We start from the raw sequence: 20,313 nt of genomic DNA on the forward strand, positions 1-20,313 counted from the left end.
CAAAGCTGGCTGAGACCACAGTTCTCAGAGCTCCAGTCTGGGCAGTCCCCTTTGTGGTGTGAGGCTTGTGAGTGGCTCTGCAGTTCTGTAGGAGGGGCCAACTGAGCTGCGTAAACCCTGGGTTTCTGATAACTTGTGGAACTCTAATGCCTTTATTTCTTTTTAAAAAATTTTTAAAATTTAGGGGCGCCTGGGTGGCTCAGTCAGTTAAGCGTCTGCCTTCAGCTCAGGTCATGATCCTGGGGTCCTGGGGTCGAGCCCCGCGTCCGGCTCCCTGCTCAGTGGAGAGCCTGCTTCTCCCTCTCCCTCTGCCTGCCACTCTGCGTACTTGTGCTCTCTCTCTCTCGCTCTCTCTCTCTCTAATGAATAAATAAAATCTTTAAAAAATAAAAACATAAAAAACAAATAAAAAGATACAAATTTTAAAATTTAAAAAAATTTTAAAACTTTTTAAAAAAGATTTTATTTATTTGTCAGTGAGTGAGCACAAGCAGGGTCAGTGGCAGGCAGAGGGAGAAGCAGGCTCCCCACTGAGCAGGGAGCCTGATGTGGAACTTGATCCTAGGACCCTGGGATCATGACCTGAGCCGAAGGCAGATGCTTAACCAGCTGAGCCACCCAGGTGCCCCTCTAGTGCCTTTATTTCTTACAATTCTTATCATCCTTTTGCAAAACTAGCATTCAGCAGATTCTGTAAAGTGCTGATGGATGGTATTTTGCCTCAGAAGAGTGGCGTCAGGAGAAGCCAGGAGAAGGGCTAAATGAGGCCTCATAACTAATAATTGCAGACTTGTGATTTTTGTAGAGAAGGGGAAGGAGGCCAGGGTGCACAGATGGTATTGCAAGACCTTCCAGCTGAGAGCCCTGTGCATTCATAGAGATGGTTCTCAAGCTCCATTAGTATTGGATGAAAACACTGTATCAGGGAGATGGTAATGTTGTATGAAATATTTAATAGCATTGTATCAGAGATGCAGTGACATTGTATCAGAAATAAGGGAACACTATCAGATATGGCAACACCATGTCAGAGGTGTAGTAACACCATATCAGATATGGTAACATTATATCATAGATATGGTATTATCCTATCAGAGATGTAGTAAGCATTATAACTGAGATGTGCTCACATTGTATCAGAGATGTGGTAACCTTGTGTCAGATGTAGTGATGCTCTATCAGAGATGTAGCAACATTGTATCAGAGATATAGTAACACTATTTAGAAATGTGCTCACATTGTATCAGAGATGTTTTAAAAAATTTTTTTAAAGATTTTATATATTCTTCGAGACACAGAGATAGAGAGAGAGAGAGAGAGAGAGCGCACGAGCAGGGGGAGAGGCAGAGGGAGAAGCAGGCTCCCTGCTCAGTGGGGAGCCTGCTTCTCCCTCTGCTTCTCTCTCTCTCTCTCTCTCTGTCTCTCATGAATAAATAAATAAAATCTTTTTTTTTTTTATTTTAAGATTTTATTTATTTATTTGAGAGAGCGAGAATGAGAGAGAGAGAGCACATGAGAGGGGGGAGGGTCAGAGGGAGAAGCAGACTCCCTGATGAGCAGGGAGCCCGATGCGGGACTCGATCCCGGGACTCCAGGATCATGACCTGAGCCCAAGGCAGTCGCTTAACCAACTGAGCCACCCAGGCGCCCTAAATAAATAAAATCTTTAAAAAAAAAAGTTACTAATGACATTGAACCTTGTTTCATATTTACTTTGTCTCTTGTTTATTGTTTGTGGAAAGTGTTGCTTTTTGAAATTTTGTATGTTGCTTAGCCTGTCTTTCTAAAATCAGTTAAATATTCACCTCTGCTCCCTCTCACTTCAGTTTAAATGGTCTTGTTTTTATTGTAAATATTGAGTTCATTTGGATTCGGTTTTTGGGGTGTGGTTTAAGGGGAAGTGCAAACCTTGATTTCTTCGCCCACAAGTTTTTCTAGTCACTGTTTCTGTTGAGAATTTAAAAAACAAAAGTGGCCTTTCTCACCTAATGGCCGTACTTGCACATCTTCAGCCTAATAACTGGAAATTAGTTGTATGAGGAGCCCCAGAGTACCTTATTTTATTGTGATTCTTCCCGGCCTGCTCAGGAAGGAAGCATTTCCAGTCTCGTTAGGCTGACATTGAACTTTTGCTGTCCCCTTTCTGACCTTCACCTATAGATGAGTTGACCCCCTGGGGTCAGCTAGGTAACCAGTGGGATCCAGTTCTTAGAAATGACTAGCAATGTTCTTAAATAGCCTTCAGGGTTATAGCTGCACTTTACAGAAGAGAGGAGGCCCAGAGGCGGTGGGTCACAGGTGCGAGGGCCCTGGAGCCAGCCTGTGGCAGAGTCCTTAAGCACCCCCAGTCCCCCCAGTCTGTGCCGCTGGCTCAGAAAGCCCCAGGGCACCATCACCTCTTTCTTGCTGCACCTTCTGTTCACTCAGATCTGGCTCATCAGCCCTTTCTTGTTCCAAGCATTTAGCCTTTCAGCTCCTCTCCTGAAGGAGAGGCCCAGATGAAGTAGCAGGATCCCAGGTGAGCCCAGGTGACATTTCCTGGGGAGGCGGGAGGAATCTGGTGGTCATGGAGCTGTCTGCTGTCTGTGTCCCGGTCCTTCTGCCCTTCCTGGGCCCAAGTGGTACGGGCCCGAGCCTCTTTGACCTCAGGCCTGCTCTGTCCTTTGCTCAGAGGACACAGGCCGGGCCTTGACCTCAGAAACCAGTGCAGAACACTGGTCCGGAACTGGTCTTGGTCCCCCACTCCCCAGGGAGTAGCTGGCTTCTCCTGGTTGCTTGACCTTCTGTGGGATCTTCACCTGGATGCGACTCCCCTCCAGGTGGCACATTCTCACCTGCTGGGCCGGCTCACCCTGGCCAGGGCAAACGCTCGTCAGAGGTGCCGTTGCTCCCGCCCAGCGGATGTGCAGAGTTCTCTGGAGAGGCTCAGGTTGGTTAGAACTCTGGCAGGGCAGTGCGTTCACAAACTTGGGCTTGATGGTGCTGGAGCAGTTGTGAGCATCGTTTTTCTCTGTGAAGGAACATCATTTTTTCTTTACCGTGTAGGTAGATTTTCTTACTATGTAGGGACACCTTTCAAAGACATGCTCCTTGGCTGGGAGAGTAGGCTGCATCTAATCTTGTCCTTCACAACAAAGCCTGGCTGCTGAGTTTTTGTCTTGATTTCTCATTGATTTGTGTTGGCAGGTGCTGGGGTGCCCAGGCCCACACCCCATCGGGAGCTCTGCCGCAGCTCGGTGTCATGGGTGTGCGCCTGCCGAGCTTCAGTGGTCAGCTCTCAGTGGCCGGAGTCCCTCTGTGGGGGCGAGCAGTGTGTAGACTCAGGCCAGAGTGGGTGAGAGGGAGGTGGGGAGGGGGGCCGGGTGGTTTTCTCTGTATCTTCTTTTCAGGAGCAGCTGGGAAATCCAACTGCCATGAAGGGTCTCTTGACTTGATGCATTGACTACCAGCTCAAGTTTTGGAGATACCCTTCAGGCCACATTGCAGCCAGACCTAGTGGGATTCCTGCTCCACAATAGCCCGGCTAGAATTGGGATTGGGGCTTTAAAGGGTGCCATGTCCAGGCCTAGCCTTAGAGATGGGCCTGGGTCAGCAGTGATTCTTGTGGCCATGGCAGAGACCCCTAGCTGGTGCGTGAAGGGCAGTGCTCCTGTTCTCAGACCCTGGGGTTTGGGGTCTGCTGCTGGGCCCAGCTTGTGCTGGTCACTAGACTGTGGTTCTCACCTCCAGGAGCTTATGGCTCAATTGGTGAGGTACTGCACCACCAGAAAAACATCAACAGTAAGGGCATGAGCGCTGGGCAGGGTTGGGGGCTTAGAGAAGAGCGGGCAGCAAGGCCTGGGTGGGGAGGGAGATCGACAGCAGGCAGAGAGAGAGGCCTGGGCCGGGGTCGGGGCCTCAGGTTGGGAGTGGGAGGTTGTGCCTTCAGCTGCCTTCTCTTCGCTGGTGGGGGGTACCCTGGCCCCCTGCTGGTCTGCTCGCGCTGTGGGCTGTTCTGGCCCACTGACCCCACTCAGCCCAGGCAGGAGGCAGGACGTCCTGTCATTCCTGGACTCTGGTGTGAGTCTTCCCAGGGAATCGGGTGGTTTAGAAACCGTGGGCTTCTTGCCTGGTGGTGGCTGGGGCCTCTGTCGGCAGGGCGCCTGGCTGTGCGGTGGAGGAACGTGGGAGGCCCACCCCATCTGCAGTTCCTGGGGAGGGGAGTGTGGCTTTTGAGAAGCCCTGCTTGTGATTCTAGAGGTGTCCCTGCAGAGGGGGTGTTGTGGCCCCTGGTCCCTCTGTCCTAGGGTGCTCCCAGCCCCTGCCCACCCAGCTCTGTCTCACTGCGGGGACTGGAGGCCCAGGTGCTCAGGGCCTAGCCTGTGATGGATGTGAGAGACTATCTGGGGCCACTCAGGAGGTGGCCATGGGGGCCTTGGTTGGGACCTGGGCAGGGAGAGGCGGTGAGGCCCCTGGTGCCCCGGGGGCCCTCCTGATGCCGTGGTCTCTTTACCTCCCCAGGTTTGGAAGGCATTTTGAGTCACCGCTCCTCTGGCAGAGCATAGTCATGATCTTGACCATGTTACTGATGTTGAAGCTCTGCACTGAAGTCCGCGTGACAAATGAGCTGAACGTAAAACGCCGTTTCTTTGCAGGTTGGTGATCTGCAACTTTGGGAATAAAGCACTCAATCAACAAGCAAAACTCCTCCTGCGTTCATGGGTGAAGTAAGAGCTGCTTTGGTGTTACCTGAGTAGCTCTCGTTTCACCGAATGCACGGTTATGTGTAACTGACATTCATGTTTCCAGTGTGCTGAATGTTTATTTAAAATGGGATAATCTCTTCCTTGAAATTTGGGCAAGTTATGAACTAATCTTAATGTGCTCCTGTCCACTGTGATTGTTACGTGGGGATTCTGAATTGGGGTAGGAGGTGTGTGTCTGTCGGTGTCTTTTTTGGCACAAACAGGTCCCAGAAGGCAGTTTTCTGTGTGTGTGTGGCTGGTACATAAAACATTCCCTTTCAGTTACCATTTAGCTGAGGCTGAGTTAACTGGGATCTCCCTCACGTACCTTGTTAAACATTCACCCAAACTCCTGCTCTTGTGGGGCCGGTGGGTTGTCACCTGGAGCCTGCGGGGTCTGCATGCTTGGGTGGGACCAATTACACACTCAGCCGCGCTGCTCTGTGACTCTGTGGCTCAGAAGATAGAAAATACTTCTTGTTTTTGCCTTTTGCTTTGACAAAGCTCCTTCTGGGCTGATGTTTATGTTTGAACACACAGGAGGGTTAATGCCTCACTTCTCCATTTCCTTCTAGTTACTAAACAGAAGACAGCTCTCACTCTGATTTTGACTGAAGTGGTGTGTGTGGTCTCAGCTGTCGCTTAGAGAAGCGTTTTTGCTGGAGTGTGTTTAGTTCTGGGGCTCCTGTGCACTTGAGGTCTTGCTCCCGTATTTTCTTTTTTTTTTTTTTAAAGATTTTATTTATTTATTTGAGAGAGAGAGAATGAGAGACAGAGAGCACGAGAGGGAAGAGGGTCAGAGGGAGAAGCAGACTCCCCGCTGAGCAGGGAGCCCGATGCGGGACTCGATCCCGGGACTCCAGGAGCATGACCTGAGCCGAAGGCAGCCGCTTAACCGACTGAGCCACCCAGGCGCCCTTGCTCCTGTATTTTCATTCCTGGTGGTTATTTTCTTTCCGTTGGAGCGGATCCTTTCCCCTGTGTAGCTTCTGTTTTTAGAGATGAAGGTATGCCAGTTTCAGTCTTTGTAGAAAATAGGTCAGCCTCCAGCTCTGGTGGGTGGCCTGGACCAGGTCATGTCACTTTCGGTCAAGTGACCACCACGGTCTGCTTCTGCTGTTTTGTTCTTTCTCCCTCATTAACCCCTCCTCTGCGATCTGTTCCTGGGTCTTGCTGCTGACGGTGCTGGTCCTGCTGCTGGTCTCGCCTTGAGAGCAGGGCTTCTCCGCCCGCCCAGCCCTTGGGAGGTGAGGGGCTGGCACGGCTTCCGCCCTTCTCTCAGTGGTCTGCGAACCTCACCTTCAGTGTGGCCCAGGGTCTGCGCCCGCTCCAGCAGGGGTGGTGTGGGGCTTGGTCAGTAGTGTTTCTGCCCCCCCCAGGGAAGGACGAAAGGCAGGAGAAGTAGACACTTGGTGCCCACGGCTGCTCGGTGTCCCTCTGCCTCAGGCTCTGAAACGTGGGACCAGGTGTCATGATCTTGTTGGAAACAGTGTGAGGCTGTGCTGAGGGGATGCCAGATAGGGCGGGGGTGTGGGCCTCCAGGCCAGGGAGCAGTCCTGGAGTCTAACCTTCCTGTGACCTGGTTGTGACAGGCCGTTCGCTGCCCCCACCTGCTGTCTGCCTTCTTGCTTCTTGGAGTCTCACCGGCAGGTCGCCAGGAGGCACAGGTGAGCCTGAGGGCAGGGTCAGACCTCGTGAGCAGGGAGCAGGGCCTCTTCCGGCAGCTCTTGGTGCCACAGTTCTCTCTCATTCCGTCTTGACTGCTAGTGTTGTATATAAATTCTTCCACAAGGACTATTTCTAATTCTGGTTAACTAGGATGGATTGAGTTAAAATAGTGAATCCCAATTTCCAGGGATAGGGCTGCAATCTGAATGTTGACAAGGGACCCTCTCTGCGATGAGCAAATGAACGGAGCCCACGTACATCCACACCTGGGAACCTGTGAGGTGCCACGTCACGTGGTATGGGGCCTGCTGTGGTGGAGGAGCGCTGAGGCCTCCAGTGGGTTGTCCCGGACTGTCTGGGTGGACCTGATGTCGGCACAGGCCCTTAGAGTGCAAGAGGAGAGAGGAGACTGCCAGGGATGGACTTGAGGAAGAAGTGGTTCTGGCTTTGGATGTGGGGGAAGGGGCAGGAGCCAGAAGCACAGCAGGCTCTTGAGGCTGGAACGGCCCTCATCTTCCAGCTGGCAACGACACAGGGACCTCAGCCTCAGGGACATACGGAAAACAGAAGTGAAATAACAGACACAAATCCAAACACATCAAAATAGCATTAAATGTGAATGAATTAAACAACCCAAATCAGAGGGCATAATTGCTAGAATTAATTTTTTTAAGTTCCACTACATGCCGTCTACAGGAAACACACGCTCAGGTCGTGATGCCGGGGTCCTGTGATCCAGCCCTGCGTCGGGCTCCCTGCTTGGCGGGCAGCCTGCCACTCCCTCTGCCCCTGCCCCGCCCCCCACAGCGCTGCGGCGGGCTTTGACCTTGCCTCTTGGATCGGCAGCCCCCTGGACCTGTCCCTGCCTGGCTGGCCTGCTCTGCAGTATGGCTCTGGTGGGGGACGGAGGACTGTGCCTCACGACCCCTGGGCTCCCTGCTGGGCCCCCAGACAGCCTCAGATGGAGAACCCACCCCTAAACTCCGCCTGCCGGAACACAGCTAGATGTGTTGGAGAATTCTTGAGATTCATACTTAATTCTTGAATCCATTTAGATTTACATATTTTTGTGTCTCCTCTGTATGAGATATACGGCATACTACTAAGGGAATCTTTTTAATGAAACGTGTTTTTTTTTCCCTGTCTTCTGCTAGAAGTGGGAGGGTGGGGGATGAAAACTGACCAGTTCCAGCTGGAAGCTCTGAGGTCACGTGACTGCGGTGCCCTGGGCCTCCCTGTGGAAGGCCGGCAGCCCCCGCTTCCTGGCGGTTTTCTGCTGGGGTGTTGGGGAGGTTGCCTGGGGCAGGCTGACCACGCACACTTTCAAGTACTTTATGAAGGAAATCTTTAATAGTCATATTTCAGCGTTCTGATGGGATAGCCTAAAAAAATGATAAAAGTTTAAATGTTTTACAACTGTCTTTTATAGAGGCTTTTTTAATTTTGAAGGTGCCAGTTCAGCTTGGAAGTTAAGATTAAAGAAATAAATGGAATCAAAGGAGAAAAAGCTGGTTACTTACAAAATTAAATGTGTAATTTCTTATCTGATTATAAAGAGCCGTATATGCTCGTTGTCGACATTTTGGGGAAGAGAGAGGAATATAAAGTAAAGGCAAGTAGTGTCCCACCCAGCCGCCAGAGGTGATGTCTGTGGACACTGGAGACACTTTTGAAGTCTGTCTCCTATCACAAAATTGGGATTATTTCAAAACGAGGCTCAAATTTTTAAAAATGTCTCCTTCCACTGGGGGCTCTTTCTGTGCCCTTGTTCATACACCATGGAGGTTGGGCTGGGTTGTGGGCCCCAGAGGTGGCTTCTGCCTCCAGGGGTGGCCCGGCTCACGTGTTCCAGGAAGAAATCTTCTGGAGAAGCTACTGTGTACCCACCGTATAACTACCAAGTGGGAGTGGAGTTTGATATGTCTTGTGTGTGCTGCATTTTTCCTTTTCATCTGTCATGTTTTATTGGGGAGAACTTAACATACACGGAATCGGGAGAGTGTATGCGCTCCCCGTGTAATCATGCCCACCTCCAACTGCTCCCCTAGATCCTGGTCACGTCGCCTGCCTGCAGTTTTTGAAGCAAATTCCAGATATACTCAGTTTGTAAATAGTTCATAATGTATCTCTAAAAGAGAAGGACTTTATCAGCCATAAAAAATGAGTTCCTTAATTATCAAATACACAGTTTATGTGTAAGTTTCTAGCTGCCTCATCACTTCCTCATTTCTGGCTGCTTTATCTCCTCGAGCCAGGGTCCCATTATAGGCAGCACAGTGTGATCAGCTGATTGTCTTTTTTTTTTTTTTTTTAATTTGTTTGAGTGAGAGAATGAGTGGGAGGAGCAGGGGAGAGGGACAAGCAGGCTCGACGTGGGGCTCGATCCCAGGACCCTGGGATCCTGACCTGAGCCAAAGAAAGCAGATGCTTAACGACTGAGCCACCCAGGCGCCTGCTGATTGTCTTTCTAATCTACAGATTCTCCCTAACTCCCCTTGCTCCATGGAGCTTGTCCGCTGTTACAACAGGTAGCTCGCTCTGCGCACTTGTGTGTGCTGCACACCCAGCACTCTGTTGGTGGGCGAACAGCCCAGGAGTGTGCGGGGAATGCAGAATTGAGACCTAAGCCACATCTGCATGTGGACAAGATCCCTGCTCCTGCAGGGGACATTTGAGGAGCCCTTCACGGGGGTGGTCCCAGCCTGGCTTCTGCTGGTCACACCCCGTGGTGGTCCGTCACATCTTCCTCTCTCTGGTGTGCCCCTGTGAAAGAACATTGGAAAAAGATCGGTGGATCCAGATGTCTGGTCAAATGCAGGTTTGGTTCTCTTTATTTTTTGCTGGACTGTTGTGTTCTTCCACGAGGACGCCCGTATTGTCGGCTTGTCTCTTTTTGGATGTTAGTAGTGGTGGGTGCCCAGTGCCTAGACCTGTTGGTTGTGAGGCTGCAGAGCATTGATATTCTGTCTGTCTTTGCTCACCTGTTGGCTGGAGGGCTTCTCTGAAGAGAAACTTGCCCTGTAAATGCTATTCAGTTATCCAGTTGTATAACTTATAAATTAAAGGCAGATAATTGCTTCTTTCTCTTTATTTGCCGGTCTTCAAAATTGGTTCCCTGGCATCTTGTAACAGTGATCACATTGTTTTTCTATTGTGAGTATATGGATTTATTTGATGTGTTTCTCTTGGTTGCCATTATTATATTTGTTGAAGGCCCTGTTGACTCCTGTCTGCCAGTGGGAGCCTCTTCAGTTGGCTCCTGACTTTTTGGCACAGACGAGTGGCCCCTAAACCCCTGATCTCGGTGTGATAAGATCGTCTTCTGTTTCTGCCCCAGACCTGGAGTCGGCCATTTCTCCAAGGAGCCCTTGTGGTACGTGGGTGTGGCGTTTGGAGGCCACACTCTGGTCTCACTGGGACAGCTGTGGGATTGGGGGTTGTTTTTGGCTTTTTCAGTGGTGACTCTACAGACCCTTCAGTTGTGTCTCGGATCTTCCACGGGCTTCTCGATGGCAGAATGGCAGGACCTGCTTCCCCCTCTGCTCGCAGTGGTCTCCGTAAGGAGCCTCTTGGAACACTGTTTCCTTGGGGGTCTTAGGACGATCCATTCTTACCATCGATGACTTTGTTCAGAGTCACTGGGAATAGTGGCTCCTTATGGGTAGGCACCCACAGCAGACTTATTTGTTCCTTTTTATTCAAGAAACAACATTGTTTGTGACTCAGAGTCAGGTGGTTGCCTTCATTTGACTTTGCCCCAAATCTCAGCACTCCAAGCTCCAGCATGGAATTGGCTGTGGTGGGGGGTGGGGGAGTAGGGAGTGCCTGCTAACGGGGACAGGGTTCCTGTGTGGTGATGGAAGTGTTCTAAAATTAGACTGGCTGCACTTGTGCAACTCTGGGAACATGCTACAACGCAGGCACTTCACGGTGAACTTTTATTACAGGCAGTTCTGTCTCGATGAAACTGTAAAAAATGTTGGATGGGGAGGGTCACATACCATCTGAGAATGAAAGCTGAGGACCACCCCCTACACCCCAACCTGGAAGATGTTTATCTATAAACCATTCTGCATCTTCAAGGGTTAATCAGTGTCCTTGGACACCGGTTACGAGTCCTGTGTCTGTCCTGCCCACAGCCCTTGCTCTGATGGCGGTCTCGTGTCCACTTTGCCAGGACCTCCTCCCGGCCCCCTGATCTCCGGGCCGCCCTGTATGTGTAACCATCACCGCTCCACGCCCCTCATCTCTGTTCCTCCCAGCTGGTCTCTCCACATGCCTGTAGCAGTGGATCTCACACCGTGACGAGGACCTGCTGTGGTCTGGCTCTTGTCAGCTCCCCAGCCTTCCCTCCTGCTGTCCCTGAGCTGTCCTCTGACATTCAGGACAGCCAGTTCTCCTGTCTGAGCTCAGGCCAGAACTTCTGTCATGCTCTGTCCCAGGCTCTGTGGCTGCTCGACAGGTAACCCCAAACTTGGTGCCTTGGGTCTCTTTCCCTCCCCCTCCTTTGCTCTCACTTGCTCACGTGTCTGGGGAGTCTGCTGGGACAGCCTCCTGTGGCCTCCTCACGTGGCCTAAACTCCCTTATGGCATCCAGGTTTCAAGGGGCGCGTCTGAGAGAGAACCAGGTGGGAGCTGTGTCTTTCTTCTGATCTGGTCTTGGGGGTCACGCAGCATCACCTCTGCAGACCGGGGTGGTCACAGTCCCCGGAAATCAAGGGGTGTGAACGCGGAGCCGTGTCCAGTGGGGAGCGGTGAGGCTCTGACGTGCATGTGGACACGTGGCTGAGGCTGGTTCTAAACCTCAGCGCCTAGCCTGGACCACGTGTTCAGCATGGACGTGTGTTCCTAAGTGGGCTCTCAGCTTCTCACCCCCAGTCTGTCCTGTGCAGAGATGTTTCTCTGCTTTCTAGCAGGAAACCTTAGGTGGCTTGATGCTGTCCTTGGGAAAGAGTCCGACAGGGACTTGAGTCTCCCTACCCCGACCCGCACCTCCCTGCCAGCTGCTGCTTTTCCTGGGGAGCCCCATGCGCCACTTTTTCTCACTCCAGGGCCTCACCCTGGCCTCGCCCTGCTAGCTGGCGTGCTTCCAAGCTCTGCTTGTCTGCTGGGCATGATCAGGCCTGAGACGAGAGGGGAGACAGTGTTTGGGTGTCTGACCTGCTCCCGGAGCCAAGTCGAGCAGTCTGTCCTGCGAGCAGTCTGTCCTGCAACCCCTTCATCCCCTCCCCCTTCCACTTTGGGACCTGATCTTTAGCAGAAGTGTCAGTGAGCAGTGAAATTGGTCCCAAGCAAGAAATAGAAGCAAAAAGCTGCGGAAACCGGGCTAAGCCTGGGTATTCAAGCCCAGTGGGTCCAGGAGGGGCAGCTGGGGAGGGGCTGGGGGAGGAGATGAGGCCTTGCTGCTCGCTTGCTGGTGCTGCTGGCTCAGGGAGCCCTCACGTGGGCCAGGCGGCCACTCCTCGGAAGCAGGGTCTGTGGGCATCTGCTGTCCCCAAGCACGGAGCCAGTCTGGTGTTTTCATTTAGCTGTTTCCTTGCTATCTGTCCTTTTATAGGTGGAGCCTCATTACCTGGGGCAGATGACTCGGAACCGAGTCCAGTGACTCTTCCATCTGTCTTCCGGACTCCATCCTGGGCTCCGGCCTGCAGGCACGCTGCCTGTATCTTCATGGGCCGTGGGCTGCCGTCCTGGGCAGCACAGAGTAGGGGGTCTCCGGTGGGGCTGGGCTGCTGGAGGAGCAGGGTCCCCTGGGGGGGGGTCATTTTGTGCTCTGTCAGGTGCTGCTGCGTGGGCCAGGGACACGTGCTCCCTGATGGGACGGAGCGTGGTGTTGTCTGTGGGCCACTTGCTTGTCAAGGTCACACACTGAACGCTCTCCCCGTTCCCAGTGGGCATTTTGTTGAGTGTACTCTGTAAACAGCTCTATGCGGTGGCCTTCCGACGAGTTTGACCCTGGGACAACTCTACTGCAAGCAAAGCACGCATGTGGATGAGTTTTTAGAGGAGAATAGAACTAGCATCTGCTTTCTCTTTCTCTCAGCATAGTGGACGTGCAATGGGCTTTATGCCACCTCTGACCTTGGACATTAAGTGAAAATGTAATGACGTTTCATTGTTCCCCCAAGATTTCCTCCTCACGCCCCGGCACTTCTACTGGAAGAGGGGAGGTTTGGGGGAAAATAGTTCAGAAAGCAAATTTCCTAATACACAGAAACCAAGATCTTGTCCTTCTGTTTTTAAAAGGCATGCAAAGAGGGCTGGGAGCTACAGCTGCTTACGAGTGTTAAAACCAGTCTGCTTCTGTCTCTTCCTCCTTTCTGTTTTTCTCTTTCTTTAAATGTAGCTGCAGATAATAAGGATGAAGAATTCAAGGTCCCCCCAAGGCGGTCGTATCTGGGTACGTACCACATGCTCGAGGCTGCCCCCTGGACCCTTTGCTTCCTTCATTCTGTGCAGCTCAGCCTCACTGTCATGCTGTTCCGTGTGTGTGACTCGTTTTACTAAGCGCAGCCATGTCTCCAGCAAACTAACCAACCCATAGCCTGCTATTTTTAAGCATGAACTAGTTCCTAGAAACCTGCCCGTTTGTGTGTGTGTGTGTGTGTGTGTGTGTGAGAGAGAGAGAGAGAGAGAGAGAGAGAGGGGGAGGGAGGGAGGGAGGGAGGGAGGGAGGGGGGAAGGGGGAGGGCAGGAGGCAGGTGGAAACAGAGATGATCAGAGTACAAGTTTTGGAGTGCTTTTGTTAGATTTATTACAAAGTGTTCTATTCTTTTTGATGCTATGGTAAATGGAATTGTTTTCATAATTTCATTTTGGATTGTTCATGGCTATCTTGTAGAAATAAAATTGTTTTTCACATATGATCTTGTATCCTGCAACTTTGCTGGTCTCATTCATTCGTTCTAATAGCTTTTTAGTGTAGTCTTTAGGATTTCTCTATAGGAGATTATGTCATCTGCAAATAGAGTTAGTTTTACTTTTTCCTTTCCAATCTGGATGCTTTTTCTTTTTCTTGTCTAATTACCCTAGAATTAGAAATGGCTAGAACGGTGAGTGCAAATATGCTTGTCTTGTTCCTGGTCTTAATGAGAAGGCATTCTGTCACCATCAAGCATGATGTTAGCTGTGGAGTTTACATAGATGCCTCATATTAGATGAAGCAAGAACCTTTCTATTCTGAGTTTGTTGAGTGTTTCTTTTTATCATGAAACGATGCTGAAGTTTGTCTAGTGCTTTTCTGTGTCTCTTGAGATGATCATGTGGTTTTGTCCTTTATTCTACATTGATTTTTGTATGTTGCACCAACATTGAGTTCTTGGGATAAATCCCATCTGATCGTGATGTGTAATCCTTTTTATAAGTTGCTGGATTCTATGGGCTAGTATTATGTTAAGGATTTTTATGTCCATATTCACAAGGGATATTGGTCTGCTTTTTTTTTTTAAATTCTTGTGATGACTTTGGTTTTAGCATCAGGATAGTACTGGTCTTCTAAGTCAGGCTGGGAATGGGGAGTGTTCCCTCCTCTTCTATTTTGTTTTATTCCCACCTCTTGTATTTTAAGTTTGTGAAGGATGGGTATCAATTCCTTATTAATTAAAAAATTTCTTTTTGAGGTGTAATTGACATATAACATCAGCTTCAAGTATATAGTAGGTCTAGTTAACATTGTTAACATCAGTCATTGTACATGGTTGCAAAAAAATTTTTTTTATGATGATGACTTTTAAGATCTACTTTTGCTAAGCAGCTTTCAAATGTGCACCACAGTCTTGTCAACTGCAGTCACCATGCTGTCCCTTACCTCCCATGACTTACTTATTTTGGAACTGAAAGCTTGTACCTTTGACCACCATCACCCATTTTACCCAGCCTGAATCCCCCACCTCTGGTAACCACCAGTCTGTTCTCTGTATCTGTGGGCTTGTTTTGTTTCTTTAAATTCCACATATAAATGCAATCATGCAGTATTTGTGCTTTTCTGTCTGATTTATTTCACTTAGTGTAATGCCCTCAAGTTCCATCCATGTTGTCGAAAATGGCAGGACTTTTTTCTTTTTTATGCTGAATAATATTCCATTGTGTATATATATACCACATGTTCTTTATCCATTCATCAGTGGATAGACACTCGGGCTGCTTCCAGATCTTGGTTATTGTAAATAATGCTGCTGTAAATATAGGGGTGCATGTATCTTTTTGAATTAGTGTTTTTGTTTTCTTCGGATAAATACCTAGTACTGGAGTTGCTGGTAATTCTTTTAATTTTTTAAGGAACCTCCACACTTTTCCAGAGTGGCCGCACCAGTGTGCATTCCCAGCAACAGTGCACGGAGGGGTCCTTTTCCTCCACATCCTCGCCAGCACTTGCTATCTGTTGTCTTTTTGATAATAGTCACTCGTGTGCTTTGATTGTGCTTTGATGGTGTTCTTTGCTGTGCAGAAGCTTTTTAGTTTGATGTGGTCCCACTTGTTTATTTTTGCTTTTGTTTCCTTTGCTTTTGGAGTTAGGTCCAAAAACTCATCACCAAGACCAGAGTCACAGAGCTTACTGCCTATGTTTCTTTTTAGGAGGCTTTTTTTTTTAATTGAAATATATTTGACATACAATATTGTGGAAATTTAAGGTGTACAGCATGTCACTTTGATACATTTATATATTGTAATATGATTGCCATTGTGATAATTAGCACCTCTATCATATTACATAGTTATAATTTCTTTGTTGTGGTTAGAATAATTACATTTTAGTCTCAGCAAGTGAGATGCTTACGGCACAGTTTGTCTATATTCACTGTACTGTGCGCTAGATCTCTAGGGCTCGTTTACTTCTCATCACAAGTTTATCGATTCTTTAAATGTTTGGGAGAATTATCCAGTGAAGCTTTCTGGGCCTGGACTTTTCTTTGTGGAAAGTTTTAAAATTACCAGGTTAATCTCTTCTTATAAGTCTGTTCAGATTTTCTGTTTCTTCCCTGAGTTACTTTTCATAGTTTCTTGGAATTTGTCCACTTAATCTAATTTGCTGATACACATTTCGTCTTATTTTTGTTTCTTTGCAGGTGGCTCCTCTGTCATCCCTCACTTGAGTGAGTCCCCTCCTTTTCCTCTCTCCTTTTTCTTTCGGTCGTTCTAGCTAAAGGTTTGTCAATGTTACTGATTTTTTCCCCCCAAAGAACCAACTTTTGGTTTTGTTGATTTTCTCTCTTGTTATTCTATTCTCTACTATGTTTATTTAATTCTAGTATTTATTTCTTTCCTTTTGCTTACTTTCGGTTTAGTTTGCTTTTTCTAGTTTCCTAAGGGTGGAAGGTTAGATTGTTGATTTGAGGTATTTTTTTCTTTTTTAATATGGCATTTATGGCCATAAGTTTCTTCTAATAAATGCTTTCAGTGAATCCTGGAAGTTTTGGCATGTTGTGTTTTCATTTTCATTGGTCTTAATAATTTTCTAATTTCCTTTGAGATTACTTCTTTGACCCATTTTTTATTTATGTATGTTGTTTCATTTGCACATGTGAAATCCTCAAATTTCCATCTGTTACTGATTTCTAACTTAATCCATTGTAGTTGGAGAATATACTTTGTATTATTCTAGTCATTTTAAATCGAGGCCTCTTCTATGGCTTCCCGGAAGGTCCGTCCTGGAAATGTCCCATGTGCACAACACTGTTGCTGCTTGGAAGTGGAGAGAATCTTAGTCTCATAGAGTTCAAATCTTTCCTTGGTCCTCTTTCTGGTGATTATACCCATGACTAAGAGCATCTATTGAAATCTCCCACTATTTTTGAATTATTAGGTTTTCTTTTCAGTTCTGTCAGGTTTTGCCTCCTCTGTTTTGGGGGACTGTTGTTAGGTGCATCTGTGTTTGTGTGTGTATAGTTTTATCTGACCGATGGATTGGCCCTTTATTGTTATAAATTGTCCCCCTATTTCTAGTAATTTTGTTTTGTTTTAGAGTCCCTTTTTTTTCTGATATTAGTTTGGCTAGGGTAGACCTCCTATGGTTGTTGTATGATGTATTTTTTCCCATTCTTTTACTTTTTTTTTTTAAAGGTTTTATTTGTTTATTTGAGAGAGAGAGAGAGGAAGCATACATCATACATGGGTGGGGCAAGGGGCAGAGGGAGAGGGAGAAGCAGACTCCCTGCTGAGCAGGGAGCCTGACTTGGGGCTCGATCTGGGGACCCTGAGATCATAACCTGAGCTGAAGGCAGATGCCCAACCGACTGAGCCACCCAGGCGCCCCCTTTTAGTGATCTTTTAAACTATATATGAATTTTATTTTCTTAGTGGTTGCTTTAAGGCTTATAATATGCTTCTTAACAGTATCTACTTCTACTAACTTAATTTATACTAATTAATTTTTAATCAGTTAAGAGAGGAAAGCAGAAGAAATATACACTTTTACTGTCTTTTATAATTACCTACATAATTACCCTTACTTACACTCTTTCTTTTTTTTCATGTAGATCAGCATTACTGTCTGATGTCACTTGCTTTCAACATGAAGAACTTATTTTTAGTATTTCCTGTAAGATGGGCCTGCTAACAACAAATTCTCTCAGTTCTTGTTTATCTGGGAATGTCTTTATTTTACTTTTGTTGTGAAAAAAAGTTTTGCTAGATGTAAGGATCTTGGTTGACAGTTTTTTTCTTTTCAGTGTTTCACTTTTTTCTTGTTGATTTCAAGATTTTACCTTTGTCAACATTTAGACTACTGTATGTGAGGATGCGGATGTCTTTGTATTTATCCTGCTTGGAGTTTGTTGAGCTTCTTGGGTGTGTAGATTAATATTTTCATAAAATTTGGGATGTTTTCAGTAATTGCTTCTTTGAATATTTTTCTTGCTCCCTTTCTCTCCTCACCTTCAGTACATCCAATTTGTATATGTTGGTATGCTTAATATTTCACATTTCTCTGAGGATCTGTTCATTTTTCTTAATTCTATTTTCTCATTGTTCTTTAGATTGCATAACCTTTATTGATCTATTTTCAAGTTCACTGACTTTTTTTTTTTTAAGATTTTATTTATTTCTGTGAGAGAGAGGGAACACAAGCAGTGGGAGTGGCGGGCAGAGGGAGAGGGAGAAGCAGGCTCCCCGCTGAGCAGGGACCCTGACGTGGGACTTGATCCCAGGAGCCCGGGATCATGACCTGAGCTGAAGCCAGATGCTTCACCAACTGAGCCATCAAGGCACCCTTCACTGATCCTTCTGCCAGCTCAAATCTAGTGTTGAGCCTGCAGTGAAATTTTTATTTTAGTTATTGTACTTTTCAATTTCTGAATTTTCATTTGGTTCTTTTTTACAGTTTCTATCTTTCTACTGATTTTCTATATGATGAGACATTGTCATTATGCCCTCCTTTACTTCTTTATGATTTCCTTTAGTTCTTTGAGCATATTTATAGTAACTGTTTTGGGTCATTTCTGCTAGGTCCAGTGGCTGTGCCTCTTCAGAAACAATTTTGTTTTCTTTTATTTTTCTTCTGTGTATGGGACACTTTCCCATTTCTTTTTATTTCTCAAATATTTTGTTGAAAACTGCATATTGTAAAATATTGTGGCAACTCTGGATACCAGATCCCCCACCCTGGTTTGGGGGGGTGGCTTGTTTGCTTATGTGTTGAGTGAGTTGGCTTGACCAGTGCAGGCTCTGAACCTCTTCTCCCCCAGGCAAGGCTGTAGATCTAGCTGTCTGACTCTCCCTGGTCCCCTTGTTAAGCTTCTAGATGGTCTGCCTCCGTTGGAGTCACACTCCCTTTATAGCCTACAGGAGTGGCTAGTAGATGGCTCTGTTGGTTTTGATCACACCCTGGGGCATGCACTGCTTTTAGGTCTGACCCAGCAAAGCCAGGCAGGGGGATCTTGAGGGCAGTCTTGACAGTTGCTGGGTCCCCAGGAGGGCTCTCCCTGGCTGTTTTTGTCTGATAAACTCGGAGCAGGTCTGCTGTTGGCACTGTTGCTTTATTGGAATGGCCAGCTTCCTCTTAATTGCTCCACCACCAAGCCCCCCACTGTTTTTGTCAGTGCCTTAGGCTTGAACCTGCTCATGTCTTATAGTAAGCAGAGTTACTCCCTTTAGGGAGAGTGCAGAGCTGTCTGTTCTTACGCGCCCCGCTTCTAGGACAGAACCTCTGAACCCCTGCTCTGGAGCTGGTACCTGGAGCAGCATTGGCTTTCATGGGGTGATGCCCGCCCCCCCTCTGTAAGTGCATGCACTGAGGGGATTGTCGTCCCAGGTCTTCTCTGTGGACCCCTCCCAGTGCGGGACTGCTGTCCTCTGAGCAGATTGAGGTAGAACAGTATTCTCCGCTTTTGCTGCATCTGTGGTAGAACCTCTGTCTTGTGAGTGGGGGCTGGGTGGAGGAGCGCCCTGACTTCTCTGCCCTTCTTGCCTGGAGTAGACTAGGAGCTGAGCTGGGGGGTGAGAAGTGCTGGGGGCCTGCTGCTTCTGGGGAGAAACCACGGCCCTCTTCCGGGAACTGTATGGTGGGGGTTTCTTGGCCGGCCCACCTGGAGTAGTGCCAGGCGTTGTGAGGGCAGCAGGCACGTCTCACTTTTCTTCAGTAGATGTTTCTCCATTGCTGCATAGCCTTAGGACACTTGACAGAGATGCTACATGGTTGGTTTTTAGAAGACACAGCAGTTGTGCTGTTTTGCTGGGAGAAGCACCGTCCCATTCACAGTTTTAACTGACGGAATCCCTGGTGGCCAGAGGAAGTTTCAGGCTGGGAGAGCAAGTAGCTTTTCTGGTTTTATTTGTAGCTGCCTGAAGGGTGGACTTGGGGCTGTGCCTGTTCACGGTTGGTTTAGTGTTTAGGTGATAGGAGAGGACGTTCACCTGAATAGAAGGTCATGTCCTCCATTCCGTTTTCAGAAGTAGCCTCAAAACTTGAACTGAAGGTGCTGCTTTGATTTGGGGAAGAACTGTTTCACAGTGCATCTGGGTCTGGGGCTTTCTGGTGCTCTTTCTGCTGAGTCCAACCAGGGTGCCTGTGTCCTGAGTCAGCACTGCTCAGGCACCTGTCTGCAGTTCTGTGGGCCCGACTGAGCAGCCTGCTTGTGGATGGGCAGTGCAGGGGCAGTGCAGGGGCCTCCGCCTGTGCCCTCCTGATGTCCAGTGTAGGGTGCCCCACTGAGCAGAAGTTATCAGCAAAAAAAGGCCCAGAAATCCAATAGAATAAAAGGAAAAGGCCCCTGCAATTTACGGGTGCTAAAGGCCAACCCATCACAGAGCCCAGGATGGGCTCACCTCTGCGGGGGGTCAGCCTCGGGGGCACGGTGGGCTCCCTCAGTGACAGCATTTTGGAACAAGGGCTGGTGTTCTTGCTCACTGGTTAGTCATACTCAGCTCCTCGGGGTGCAATGGGGCCTTTGGATCCCTGGATCTCTCCCATCATAGCAGTGGCCTGCTTGTCTGCTGGCTTGCCTGGCAAGGGTGGTGGTGTGGGTGGACAGGGAAAGGGGTCAGTACGGTGAGCCCTGGCTCTGAAGGCTGAGAAGGGCGTTTACAGTCCCTCAGCCGGATCATGTTCCTGTCTTTGCTAACCTGCTGTGTCCCTGTCAGGGCAGAGTTAAAGCTGGAGTGGCCATGGAGGGTTGGGCAGAGTGGCCATACCCCACCTTCGAGGGCCGGCTGCCTCCCGACCAGCCCCTCCCTCACACCAGGAGCCCTGCAGGCCCCTGCCTTGGACTTTCTCTGGTGGCCTCCGAGGCACCACGTGCTCCCCCATGGGGCCTGGCGTCCCCGGCTGCCTTGTTGGAGTGTGAGCCCAGGGACGCGGGGTTGGAGATCGGGGCCGTGTCCCCAGATTGAGCGGGCACTTAGCAGAATCCCATAAATGAGCAGACGTGTCTGGGGTTTGTGGGGGGGGGGGGGGGGGATGGAGCTGCCAGAGCAGCCGTGTGACAAG

General features: G+C 48.6%; 1 protein-coding gene across 6 annotated transcripts in view; it reads left to right on the top strand.

Annotated features, from left to right (window-relative positions):
• SLC66A2 (solute carrier family 66 member 2) overlaps positions 1-20,313 on the top strand; it is a 55,158-nt gene that overhangs the window by 2,698 nt on the left and 32,147 nt on the right. For 4 of the 6 annotated variants that reach the window (XM_025860253.2, XM_025860254.2, XM_025860256.2 and 1 more), the window contains exon 2: positions 4,501-4,634. In XM_025860253.2, coding sequence (XP_025716038.1) covers positions 4,501-4,634 — 134 coding nt within the window. Of the gene's footprint in view, positions 1-4,500; positions 4,635-12,738; positions 12,793-20,313 lie in introns of all 6 variants that reach the window. The other 2 variants (XM_025860251.2, XM_025860252.2) reach the window with 1 other exon arrangement.

Source organism: Callorhinus ursinus, unplaced genomic scaffold (assembly GCF_003265705.2).
Source record: "Callorhinus ursinus isolate GAN/ISIS: 27379988/994484 unplaced genomic scaffold, GSC_fseal_2.0 scaffold128, whole genome shotgun sequence".
Taxonomy (NCBI): Eukaryota; Metazoa; Chordata; class Mammalia; order Carnivora; family Otariidae; genus Callorhinus; species Callorhinus ursinus.